General features: G+C 40.5%; 1 protein-coding gene across 5 annotated transcripts in view; it reads left to right on the top strand.

Annotated features, from left to right (window-relative positions):
* Thsd4 (thrombospondin type 1 domain containing 4) overlaps positions 1-13,613 on the top strand; it is a 576,439-nt gene that overhangs the window by 552,865 nt on the left and 9,961 nt on the right. For all 5 annotated transcript variants that reach the window (XM_087199195.1, XM_087199194.1, XM_087199196.1 and 2 more), the window contains 2 exons: positions 6,006-6,185; positions 8,237-8,381. In XM_087199195.1, coding sequence (XP_087055321.1) covers positions 6,006-6,185; positions 8,237-8,381 — 325 coding nt within the window. The remainder of the gene's footprint in view (positions 1-6,005; positions 6,186-8,236; positions 8,382-13,613) is intronic.

Raw genomic sequence — 13,613 nt, forward strand, 5'->3', positions numbered from 1 at the left:
AATAACATAAGACTGATTGGAGTCAATGAAGAAACAAGAGAGAGTGCAGATGACATAAAAAACTCTTCCCAGAAGTAATGGCAGAAAACTTCCCAAGCAGGGGAAAAGAACTTCACATACAGATAAGTGAGGCATATAGGACTCTAACTAGCCTTGATAAAAAAAAATCTACACATAGGCATATAATTGTTAAGATTCCAGAAACTCAACAGAAGAACAAAACTCTACAAGCAGTTAGAGAAAAGAAACAAATCACATACAAAGGAAAGCCCATCAGAATCACAGCGGACTTCTCAACGCAAACCCTCAAGACAAGAAGACCTTGGAGTGATGTATTCCAAGCCCTAAAGGAAAACAGCCTCCATCCCAGACTGATGTACCCTGCAAAACTATCTTTCAAAATTGATGGAGAAATAAGATGCTTTCATGACAAAGAGCACCTTGGGAACTTCCTGAATACCAAAGCAGCACTCAAAAAAATTTTAGATAATATCCTAGGTACAGACAATGAGGATCACAACCCCAGGAAGCACAGCAGAATGAATCCATCAGGCACGACAAGAAATTAAATCTAAAGGGGGGAAACCCAACAAAGAGAAAAAGTCATGGCAATGATAAGTCAATACGTTTCAGTCATAACCATCAATGTTAATGGTCTCAATTCACCAATCAAAAGAAACAGACTGGCAGAATGGGTCAAGAAGCAAAATCCAACAATATGCTACATACAAGAAACACACTTAATTGAAAAGGAAACTCATAGACTGAAAGTAAAAGGGTGGAAAACAATACTCCATGCGACGGGAACCCAAAAAAAAGCAGGAGTAGCTATCCTCTTTGCAGATCAAGTAGATTTCAAACCAACACTGATTAAGAGAGACAAAGAAGGACACTACATCCTTGTAAAGGGAACAATCCAACAAGAAGAGATGACAATCATAAATATCTATGCACCAAACACTAGTGTACCCAACTATATAAAACAAATACTAACAGACATAAAAAGTCATATATGCACTAATACAGTTGTAGTGGGGGACCTCAACACCCCACTGTCACAAATAGATAGATCAACTAGACAAAAAATAAGTAATGAAATACTAGAACTCAATCGAACTCTTGAACAAATGAACTCAACAGATGTTTACAGAGTCTTCCAACCCACAAAATCAGAATACACATTCTTCTCAGCTGCACATGGGTCATTCCTCAAAATAGACCACAATACTCATACATAGAACATGTTTAAGTGCATGCAAGGGAATTGAAGTTATCCCCTGTATATTATCAGACCATAGTGCGATGAAATTGGAGATCCATAGCAAAAGAAACTCGAAAAATTTCATAAACACATGGAAATTGAACAACACACTTCTAAATAACCAATGGGTCACAGAGGAAATTAAAGAAGAAATCAGACAGTTCCTTCAATTAAATGACAATGACAATACAACATATCGGAATCTATGGGACACAATGAAAGCAGTCTTATGAAGGAAATTCATAGCAGTGAATACTCATATTAGGAAAACAGAACGAGCCCAATTAAACAACCTGATGCTGAACCTCAAGCTTCTAGAAAAAGAAGAGTAGGACCACCCCAAAGCTCATACAAGGGAGGAAATTATAAAGATCAGAGGAGAAATCAATGCAATGGAGACTAACAGAACGATACAAGAAATTAATGAAGCCAAGAGTTGGTTCTTCGAAAGAATCAACAAAATTGACAAACCCTTAGCCAACCTTGTCAGAAAAAGGAAAGAAAAGGCCCAAATCCATGCAATTAGGAATGAAAGGGGTGCAATGACAACAGACCCAGCAGAAATCCAGAGGATCATCAATACCTGTTTCCAGAACCTATACGCCAATAAGGTGGAAAACACAGAAGAAATGGACAGATTCATAGATACATATGAATTACCAAAGTTGAATGAAGAAGACCTAAAAATTCTAAACAACCCAATATCAACCAATGAAATTGAAAATGTAATAAAAAACTTATCAACTAAGGAAAGCCCGGGCCCTGATGACTTCACTGCTGAATTCTACAAGACATTTAGAGAGGAACTACTGCCACTACTGTTTAAACTCTTCAGTAAAATTGAAAGGGAAGCAATACTCCCAAATTAATTCCTGGAAGCAAGCATCACCTTGATCCCCAAAGCAGAGAAAGACCCAATCGAAAAAGAGAACTACAGGCCAATCTCACTAAAGAACATAGATGCAAAAATCCTAACTAACATACTGGCAAATAGAATGCAGAAGATCATCAAGAAAGTGGGATTCATCCCAGGGATGCAGGGATGGTTCAACATACGCAAATCAATCAATGTAATACACTCTATCAATAGAGCCAAGGACAAAAACCATATGATTCTCTCCATAGATGCAGAAAAAGCATTTGACAAAATCCAACATGCATTTATGATAAAAACCCTACAAAAAATTGGAATAGATGGTCTCTACCTTAAACTGATAAAAGCCATCTATGAAAAACCAACAGCCAATATCATACTAAATGGTCAAAAACTGAAATCCTTCAAACTAAAATCAGGAACAAGACAAGGATATCCACTATCACCACTCTTGTTTAATATAGTTTTGGAAACATTAGCCATGGCAATTAGACAAGAGAAAGAAATAAAAGGAATAAAGATAGGAAATGAAGAAGTCAAATTGTCATTATTTGCAGATAACATGATACTCTATATAGAAGACCCCAAGAACTCCACCAAAAGTCTTCTAGACTTAATAACCAAATTCAGTCAAGTAGCTGGTTACGAGGTCAACACACAAAAATCAATAGCTTTCCTCTACATAAACAACAGACTCACTGAGAGAGAAATAAGGCAAACAACTCTTTTCACAATAGCATCCAAAAAAACTGAAATACCTAGGAATCAACCTAATGAAAGAAATCAAAGACCTCTTCTCTGAAAACTATAGCACTCTGAAAAGAGATTGACGATGATATCAGAAAATGGACAGACATCCCCTGCTCCTGGGTAGGAAGGATTAATATAGTGAAAATGGCCATACTTCCAAAACTGCTATATAGATTCAATGCAATTCCAATTGAGATCCCAGCAGCATATTTCACGGACCTTGAGAAAACAATCCAAAAATTCATTTGGAACAAGAAGAGATCTAGAATAGCAAAAGCAATTCTAGGTAACAGAGACATGGCAGGGGGTATCACAATCCCCAACCTGCAACTATACTACAAAGCTACTGTGATAAAAGCAGCATGGTACTGGCAAAGAAACAGACCTGAGGACCAGTGGAACAAATTAGAAGAGGCAGAAACAACGCCAGATACACTCAGCCATCTCATCTTCGATAAAGGAGCCAAACACCCTCACTGGAGGAAAGATAGCCTCTTTAATATATGGTGATGGAAAAATTGGGTTTCCACTTGCCAAAGATTAAAACTAGACCTGTATCTCTCGCCATGCACTAAACTAAAATTGAAATGGATTAAAGATCTAAATATGAAAACAGAAACGCTGAACTGGCTGGAACACAGGTTAGGTAGAACCCTTGAAGACATTGGTGTAGGAAAAGATTTTATGAACAAAACCTCAGTTGCCCATGAACTAGCACAAACAATCAACAAGCGCGATCTCTTCTTATTAAAAATCTTCTGCAAAGCAAGAGAAACCACCAGTAGTGTGAAGAGACAACCCACAATGTGGGAAAAAAATCTTCACCTGCTTTTCCTCAGACAAAGGTCTACTATCTCGAATCTATAAAGAACTTAAAAAGATCAGACCTCCCAAATTTAAAAACCCAATCCAAAAATGGGATCTGAAATGAACAGACATTCTCAGACAAGGAAGTAGAAATTGCAAATAAATACATGAAAAAATGTTCAACATCACTGGACATTCGAGAGATGCAAATGAAAACAACGCTGAGATTCCACCTCACTCCAGAAAGAATGGCTGCTATCATGAAATCAACCAATAACGATTGCTGGCAGGGCTGTGGGGAAAGAGGAACCCTGCTCCACTGCTGGTGGGAGTGTAGACTGGTGCAACCACTGTGGAAATCACTATGGAGATACCTCAAAGAACTAGGACTGGAAGTCCCATTTGACCCAACTATTCCACTGCTGGGGATCTTCCCCAAAGAATTAAAAGAATCATACCACAGTGATATATGTGCACCCATGTTCATAGCAGCACAGTTTGTGATAGCTAAAACTTGGAAACAGCCCAAATCCCCATCAACTGGAGACTGGATAAAGAAAATGTGGTGTTTTTGTAAAATGGAGTACTACTCAACCATAAAAAATGAGAAATTAGAGACATTTATAGCTAAGTGGATGCACATCGAGGCAATACTCTTAAGTGAAATAAATAGGATACACATGTATAAATACCAAATAGTTTCTCTGGTGTGAAAAACTAAAAGTGTAAATGGGGACTAAAATGTATGATAGGTCATGTGAAATAGGAAGAAAAGGGGCAAAGGGGAAGGAAGTGGGAGGGGTAGGGGAAAGGATAGAAGGGAATGGGATTAATATGAGAAAATGGAAAAATAGGAACAAAATCTTTGTAAATAGGGAGGAATGGAGGGGTTGAAGGGAGGGCTGGGCAAGCGTGAAAGATGGGAACCAAGAGAGATTATGTAAAGGTGCAAATTTCCAATGCTGAATGTCATTATATTGTATACCTAAAATGTACCAATGATTAGAATGAATAATAGATAATGCAAAATAGGAAGAAAAGTTCCAAAGGGGTAGGGGTAGTGGGAGGGGCAGGGGAAAGGAAAGAAGGGAAAGGAAAAATGATGAGAAATAGAAATAAAGTCTTTGTAAATAGGGAAGGGTGGAGGGGGTGAAAGGAGGGCTAGGAATGGGGAAAAAATAAGAACCAAGATGCATTATGTAAAGGTACAATTCCCAATGAGAAATATAATTGTGTTGTGTACCTACAATGTACCAATGAGAGAATTTAAGAAAAATAAATAAATAAATAAATTGATATAAGCCCATTGGAAGGCAAATTGACAATATAAATCAAGAAGCACAAAAATATTCATTTGCCTTCACTCTTCTCCTGTGGGTTTCTTTTAAAGAAATAATCACAAAAGGAAAAAGGCTTTTTCAGCTGGGCATGGTGGCACACACCTGTAATCCCAGCACTGGGGAGGCTGAGGCAGGAGGTTTGCCATGAGTTTGAGGTCAGCCTGGGCTGCATAGTGAGTTCAAGGCCAGCCTAAATTACATAGTAAGACTGTGTCTCAAAAACAAAACAAAGGAAGTATTAAGAGGAAACCAAACATGAACAAAAACATTTTATAAAGTAATATATACTAAACAGGGTACTCTGTGAGCAGTTATCCGCATCCTGTTTTTATGGGCTAACAGAATGTGGCCTACAAACCATGCCCGGCCTCTGTGGGCACCACATGTGTGGGCTTCAGCGCCTTCCTAGGGAAAAGCGGTGTGCACCATGGACAAAGTTCCTGTTGGGAAGGGAGGGTTGGGCTGGGGACACTGTCCCAAGCCTGGGGTGTTCTTCTCCACTCCTGTGTTTGAAGAACGTGAATTTAGCCTTCATCTGAAGGTGTACAGCTCTGAGAGGCTGACATCCTAACCTGAACCCTAACTCTCCACCCACTAAGAGACCAGTGGATAAAACCAGAACCTCAGCTCACTGTTGTAACACCTCTGAGAGGTGTCAGATCCGCTGGGCAGATACAACTGCATTCACCGGCTGCTGGTGGCTGTCGAGAGTTTGAGGGGGGCTGTTCAGCCCACAGAAGGCAGCATGATGTTGGGAACCAGCGAGCTTACGATTTGACAGATGAGGGCACGGATTCCCCGTGCTGGAGGCAGAGCTGCTAGGAATCCCAGAAGCCACCCGCAGCTGCTTCTGCAGAAACACGTTCAGGTCCCCCAGGTTCTCCTCACCGAGTCAGGGCAGAACGGATGCATGTGCCCCGGATGGACGGTCACTCTCATTGTCAGTGACACTGCCTTTCTCTTCTTTCTCCAGTGCTCCATCGAGTGTGGGAGTGGGACCCAGCAGCGAGAGGTGATTTGTGTTAGGAAGGACGCAGACACCTTTGAGGTACTGGACCCCTACGAGTGCGCTTTCCTGGAGAGACCCCCCAGCCAGCAGTCCTGCCACCTCAAGCCCTGTGGGGCCAAGTGGTTTAGCACAGAATGGAGCATGGTGAGTCACCTTAACACAGGCTTCTCTGTTGACCTTCCTTAAATGCCTCTTGGCCGGATTCCCATAGCGACCTACTCTGTCACTGCTGGAACAAGCCTGCTCAGTCAGGGGAAACCGAGGCTTAGATGACCTTGGCGTCTAAACTGGAGAGGTCACAAAACAGTGACTCCCAAGCTTCTCTGAGCATCTTGTCTGCAAAGACCAACTCTAGGCCCATCCTGGCCAAGAAACTTGCATTTTAACAAGCAGCATGCAGGTGTCCTTGGCCTGCGTTTTGAGAAAGATTGCTGCAGAGGGGTGAAGCTGGAAGGGATTTAAGGATGCTGTTAAAAGCGCCACACTAGCCAGTAAATTTAGAGATTAACTCTTATCTAAAAAATATTTCCTAGTTTTGACTGCTAAAGAAGCCTAGAAACAGTGACAAACCCAGCAGCAAAGGGCACTCCTGTCATCTGGAATGTGGCTTTGAGAATCAATTTGCCACTTCCAGGACCTGGGGATTCTGAGAGGAATGGCAGATTCTAGATCTGGGAAATCTTTGCACACACAGCAGTAAGGAAGTTCTGAAAGACAGTAGCGTTCATGTCCAAAGGATTTAAGAGGCAACTCTCAGAGTCTCCTGCTAGCCATTGATGAGACAGCTTGAGCATGAGTAAAAATGATAACCACAGTAGACTGAACGAGACACATTATACATGTTTAACCACATCCATTTGCAATAATTTTTTAAAAACTAATAGGCACCATTACAACATATTAGAGAACCAACTCACTATTCTAAAAAGTAGAATGCAAAGGGAAAGAAGCAAGAATTTACTCAGACTTTTTCTAATTAAAAAAAAAAACTACCACTGGATAACCAAAAAGTAAATATGGGGTAGGAAAAATAGGATTCTTAAAAAGAAAAAATGAGGGGCCAGGGATTTAGCTCAGTGGTTTTGCTGCCTGCTGCGCAAGCACAAAGACCCAAGTTCGATCCCCGGTACCAAAAAAAAAAAAAGAAAAAATGGTAGGATTAGAAAATCACCATTTTTCAGCTCTAGATGAACTAATGGATCTGGATGCTTCATCAGTAGCAGCTGATGTCCCCACAATAGGGACAAGCACACAGTCCTGTGAATCAGACCTACCCCTGTGAAGGCCTCTTATAGATCCAACTTCCAATTAACAGAAATACAATGACACCTTGGTTCACAAACTTAATTTGTTCCATGATTCTGAAGAAGATAGCTGCATCCATGTGGGGAAGATGGCCACAGTCTTGTTTGTCATCCAATGCAGAGTTCACGAATGGAAGCAAAATTTTGCCAGATGCTTCTGTTTATGAACCAAATTATTTGCAGACAGAAATGTTTGTGCACCAAGGTGTTACTGTGCAAAGAATAGAGGCACATGTTAAAACACACCATGGGGTTGCTGTCAGCACAAACTCTAGGAAACTCTGCAGGACCCATGGCTCAGTTTCTCTGATCAAATAAAAATAACAACAGTAGTTATAGTTATGATTGTAACCATAGTTAGGGTAAGAGGCAGTACAGAGGGAAAAGACAAGATAGAGGAAATTTGTGGACTAAACAAGGCAGAAAAGACAATCAGTTGCAATGTGCAGACCTAATATGGATCCTGATTTTACACAACAAAAAAAATCATTTTGAAAATCTGTGAGTTTCATGAGAAAAGTGGAAGTAAGCCCACTGAATGTATATCTGAAGATAATAAGAAACCATTGTTAATTCTTAGATGTTACAGTGATATTGTGGTGACTTTTAAGGGTCCTTGTCTTGTAGAGGTATAAACTAAAATTTACGGAAGAACTGTTATGGTTTTTACATCTGCTTCAAAACAGAATGAGGAGTAGAGCGGGTAGGGGGTGAGTGGGCACACGTGGCACAAGTTTCTAGTTGTTGATGCTGGCTGACAGGTGCCTGGGAGTTTGATAGGCTACTCTACCTCCTTTTTGGAGACATTGGATATCTCCCAGCATCCTCTCTGTTGGTGTAAAGAGCTGATGGGCTGCTGGTAACCTGACTTCCCCCTTTGTTGCTACACAGTGCTCCAAGAGCTGCCAGGGCGGCTTCCGGGTCCGGGAAGTGCGGTGTCTGGCAGATGACATGACCCTAAGTAATCTCTGTGACCCTCAGTTGAAACCAGAAGAGAGAGAATCCTGCAACCCTCAGGACTGCGTCCCTGAAATTGGTGAGTAGAGATTCCTGACTTGGAGAAAAGATTTGGCTTTTTTAAGTGCTGTTGAGCTCTCCGCTGTAAAAATGCCAACTCCATCTGGGTCTCTCTGTGACCTTGTTCACAGTCACAGTATTCAGAAGGTCAAAGCAGTTTTGAAAATCTAAGTTTCATAGTTTAAGATGAGTGTTCACAACACAGATGGCTATCCAAGCTGCCTAACAAATGACAAGCTTCAGGACAATTGATTAAAATGATAACACATATAAAGATTTGGTTCTGTCATCATTCTTAAGGTCAAAGCAGTAAAATGTGGGGCTGAGGATGTAGCTCAGTGGTAGAGTACTTGCCTATTATGCGTAAGGCCCTGGGTTCAGTCCCCAACTCCACAAAAAAAAAAAAAAGTAGTAAAATTTCACCTTAATTGTCCATGAGAGGATACACTGAGATACCTGCAGCTGGGTGGTTGAGGAGACAGGAAAGGAGAGTCAGGAACAGTAGAGACAGTGATAGTCGAAGCAGATGTCCTCAGTGCATAACACAGACCCAGGGTCCAGAGGACACAGCGACTTCACTCAAGGAGGGCCAGTGACAGCAGAGGGCTGAGCTGCATGATGGATAGAGTCCTGCAAGGAACAGCAGCGCTGATTCAGAGGACCCTGCCTGCCACCTTGAAACAAAAACCAGTTCCCTGGAGGGTGTCATTGGTGAGAGTTGACAGTTAAGCCGAAGGTGTGAGATGCATGAACTGGACAAAGAAAGGCCCTGCTAGGATAGTGAGGACACAGTACAGTCATAATGGATGCCTAAGTCCCACCTAGATCTACCCAGAATATTCCACTGGGCTGGGTCAGGACTGCTCCAGAATAGATGTGCTGGGCCCCTTTGTCAGAACTCTTCACACCTCCACAGTGATAGCACAGGAAGCACTGATGTCTCAGTAGACTGTCAGGCAGTGGATCCCTCCTGAGGTTTCGGTGCACTGACCCAATGTCCTTTCTATCCCAGCAAAGTTGTGCTACTTACAGAATGGATGCTCTGTCATCAAGAGCTTCCTGTGTGCCAGTGATGGCCAATGAGTAAAAGTTATGGGGGTGACTATTCCCAGAAAGAGCAAAAAAAGTGCATTCCATGGTGTATTAGTTGGCTTTCCATCATTGTGACCAAATAGCTGGGAAGAACAGCTTCAAGGAGAAAAGATTTACAGTAGTACCTCGGTTCATTATTCCTTTTGTTTGTGAACAATTCGGTTCACAAACAGAAGTGTTTGGCAAAACTTTTTGTTTGTGAACTCTGCATCGGGTGATAAACATGACCATGACCATCTTTTCCCCATGAACACGAATGTGGCCATGACTTTCAGAATCATGGAATGAATTAAGTTTGTGAACCGAGATACCACTGTATTTGGGCTCAGAATTTCAGAGGTTTTGGTTTAGTTGTGGGTCTGGGGTGAGGTAGAACATCACAGTGTAACATCATAGCAGGGCATCATGGCAGAACATCATGGCAGAGGAAAACTGCCCATCATATGGCAGCCAGGAAGCAGAGTAAGAGAGAAAGAGCCAGAGCCAGAAAGGAAGGAGCCAGGAACAAGATATAGTTCCCAAGTTCAAGTCCCTACCATTCACTTCCTTCAACTAGGCCCCATCTCCAGTTTCTGTCACCTCCCAGTAATGCCATGAAATCATGCTGTCATCCATGGATTAATCTGTGGACAAAGTTAAAGTCCTGGTGGTCCTGTCACTGCTCTAGACACCCACTCTGAGCTTTGCTGCAACCCATAAGTCTTTTGGGAGACATTTTATATTTACACCATAATGCTCAGGAAGAAAATTAACAAGCAGTGTCTAAAACTGGCAATAGAAAAATAAACAAAAAGTAAAGATAGGAAAAGTGTACTATGGAACATAAAAGGAAACATGAGTGGATAAAATAACTAACACTTCTTGGCATAAAAACTCAATATTTTAAAGATAGTAAAAGAATTGCCTGAGCAGAGCTTGCCTTGTGTATTGGTCAGCTCTTTGTTACTATAGCAGAACACCTGAGGCAAGCTAATTTTGTAAATAAAAGAGGTTTATTTAGCTCACAGGCATCATGCTTTGGGGATTAAATGCCTGTATGAGTCAGGGGACAAACCATGTTCGATTCACAGCCATTTCCCATGTATGCAGGCATATGATGAAGCTACAGAAAAGAAAACTGTATGTTACTGACACAGACAGAGAAAGGCATACCAGTGTTACATAGAGAATTCTGAAACAGACTTCTTTACACAAGAGAAATTAACCATGATAAAGGTTGAACATGAAGTGAGGAGAGACTTCCATTGCATTGAGACAATCAAAGATCTGTTTAAAAAATTAGCTCTTACATTATACCACATACAAATAAACACACATGCCTAATGGATTAAAGATCCTAACAGAAAACATGCTGTAAAAAGGTAAGGAAAAGGTATACATATCTTTGACTTGGTTAAAGCCTTCATAAGCGAGACTCCAAACCCAGAGGCTTCATTGTGGGTGTGAGAATAGACTAAATTAAAAACGATTTTCCGGGGCCAAGGATTTAGCTCAGTGGTTCCGCCACCTGCCTTGCAAGTGCAAGGACCCTAGTTCAAGCCCCAGTACCAAACAAAAAAACAAAACAAAAAAAAAATATTTTTCTGTTAAGTCATCATAGTCCAAGTTAGAAGGAAGAGAAGAGGGAAAGGAAGGGAATAGGAAAAATTGTGAGAAAATATTTGAAATACATCAAAGGAGGATAATATGTGTTATAATCAATCTAAAAGACAGCGACCAACCAGGAGGATTAGGAATAACACTGATATAATCACCTTGTGTTCCTTCACATTGGCAGCCACACAAGTGAAACTTCAATTTGAATTTGGATCACAAGTTGTTACATTATTTTTCAAGGTCATATTATAATGCAACATTGAAAAGAAATATTGTATGTATACAGTTGCCTGTATTCACGAAGGTTGAAATTGCCAGATCCCTGGAATTGATTATATAAGTTTCAAACCTCAGCATGATTGGCAGAACCAATTCACTCAGCCAGCACACATTTGTCAAAGTTTCTTACTAATATGGTATGATTCTTTTTTTTTTTTAACCAATCCAATTAGCTTTTCTATAGTATCTTTGAAAGGAGGAAAAACTGTTAAGTTTCCTATTATATGAAATCCAATTAAGGAAAAAAGGGAAACTACGAGATCAACCAAAGAGGATGTGTAAATAAAACTTTGGTATTCTTTTTTTTGTTGGATTTTTTTGTTGTTTTTTTTTTTTTTGGTACCGGGGATTGAACTCGGGACCTTTCGCTTGCAAGGCAGGTGCTGGAACCACTGAGCTAAATTCCCGGCCCAACTTTGGTATTCTTTTATTGCCTCAGAATTGTATGGTCAGAGATAAAGCTACTAAAAACATACAGACCATGAGCCCAAGTTATAAACCAAGGAGCACAAACCTCCAGGGACTTGCTGGCCACCTTTGAAGGTGAAGAAAGTTTCAATCCTGAAGAAGAAAACAGTATATGAGTACAGTGTTTTTGAAGTATGCAAACACTATTATGATCTTTCATTTTATCTCCCAAAGCCATTACTAAATCATCTTACAACTGAAAACACTTTAGAATCAAATAAATGCCATAAAAGTAGACAAAGCATTAAATTCCTCATATATACAGAGCTCACTCAAAATTTTTTTTTTTTTGGTACCGGGGATTGAACTTGGGTCTTGTGCTTGCGGGGCAGCCGGCAGAACCACTGAGCTAAATCCCCAGCCCCTCAAATTCATTTTTTTAAAAGGCAAGTGAATAACAAAAATAAAATCAACCAGTCCACTTTTGTAAAACATGAGGAACTTAAAGAAATCTACCATAAGAGACTGAAAAATACTGAAGCAGCTAGTATCAGAAATGCAAATTTTAAAAAGCATGGGAGTGCATATTTTTCTATAAAATCAGCAAATTCTTTAAAAAGTAGATAATATTCATCATTGGCAGAGGTGTAGGGGAAAGGACAAGCTCTGACTTGTGCCCTGGTGTGATCCTTTTGGAGAAAACTTTGTCAAAGTCGAGTGAGTTCTTATTATCTTTGGCTTCTAGGAATTTATACTAAAGATGTGCTCTTGAAAATATACAAATACATATATGCATAAAGAACAGAGCTGAGAGATAGGGGCTTCTGGGCCGCTATTCCACCACTCCCAGCCCAGAGGAGGTGAGCTATGTGGGCACCAGGAGCACCACCCCCCACCATCAAAATGAGAAGACACGTACACAAGTCTCAAAACCAGACTTCCAGATCACCTACAGCAACCCCAAATGGAAAGGAGATGGAACACTCTGATACTCAATCACCTGGACCCACTGAACTGGCAACAAAAGGGGATCTGGAAAAAATGAAACCAGAAATAATTTCTCAGATAACAGCAGAGATTGTGCTCATAGTGCAAGACATGATTAATAAATCTAGAGAGGAGCTTAGGAACATGGTGGAGTCCCAACATAGGAAACAAATGGAATCCATAAAACAGATACAAACAGATTTCCAGGAGATAAAAATCTCCACTGGAAGTCTACACAGCAGAATGAGCCAATGTGAAGACAGATATAGAAGATAAGATTGCAATTAGTGACCAAGAAAAGAAAAATTGCTTCAAAATTATAAGGGAACATGAGAAATCAATCCAGCAGCTGCTAGATGATGCAAAGAAGAATAACATAAGACTGATTGGAGTCAATGAAGAAACAGGAGAGAGTGCAGATGACGTAAAAAAAACTCTTCACAGAAGTAATGGCAGGAAACTTCCCAAGCAGGGGAAAAGAACTTCACATACAGATAAGTGAGGCATATAGGACTCCAACTAGCCTTAATCAAAAAAAATCTACACATAGGCATATAATTGTTAAGATTCCAGAAACTCAACAGAAGAACAAAATTCTACAAGCAGTTAGAGAAAAGAAACGAATCACATACAAAGGAAAGCCCATCAGAATCACAGCAGACTTCTCAACGCAAACCCTCAAGACAAGAAGAGCTTGGAGTGATGTATTCCAAGCCCTAAAGGAAAACAGCCTCCAACCCAGACTGATGTACCCTGCAAAACTATCTTTCAAAATTGATGGAGAAATAAGATACTTTCATGACAAAGAGCACCTTAGGAACTTCATGAATACCAAAGCACCACTCAAAAAAATTTTAGATAATATCCTAGGTACAGACAATGAGGATCA

This window comes from Heterocephalus glaber, unplaced genomic scaffold, assembly GCF_053883595.1.
Source record: "Heterocephalus glaber isolate CG9 unplaced genomic scaffold, H.glaber_assembly_v1.0 deba00001689, whole genome shotgun sequence".
NCBI classification, from domain to species: domain Eukaryota; kingdom Metazoa; phylum Chordata; class Mammalia; order Rodentia; family Bathyergidae; genus Heterocephalus; species Heterocephalus glaber.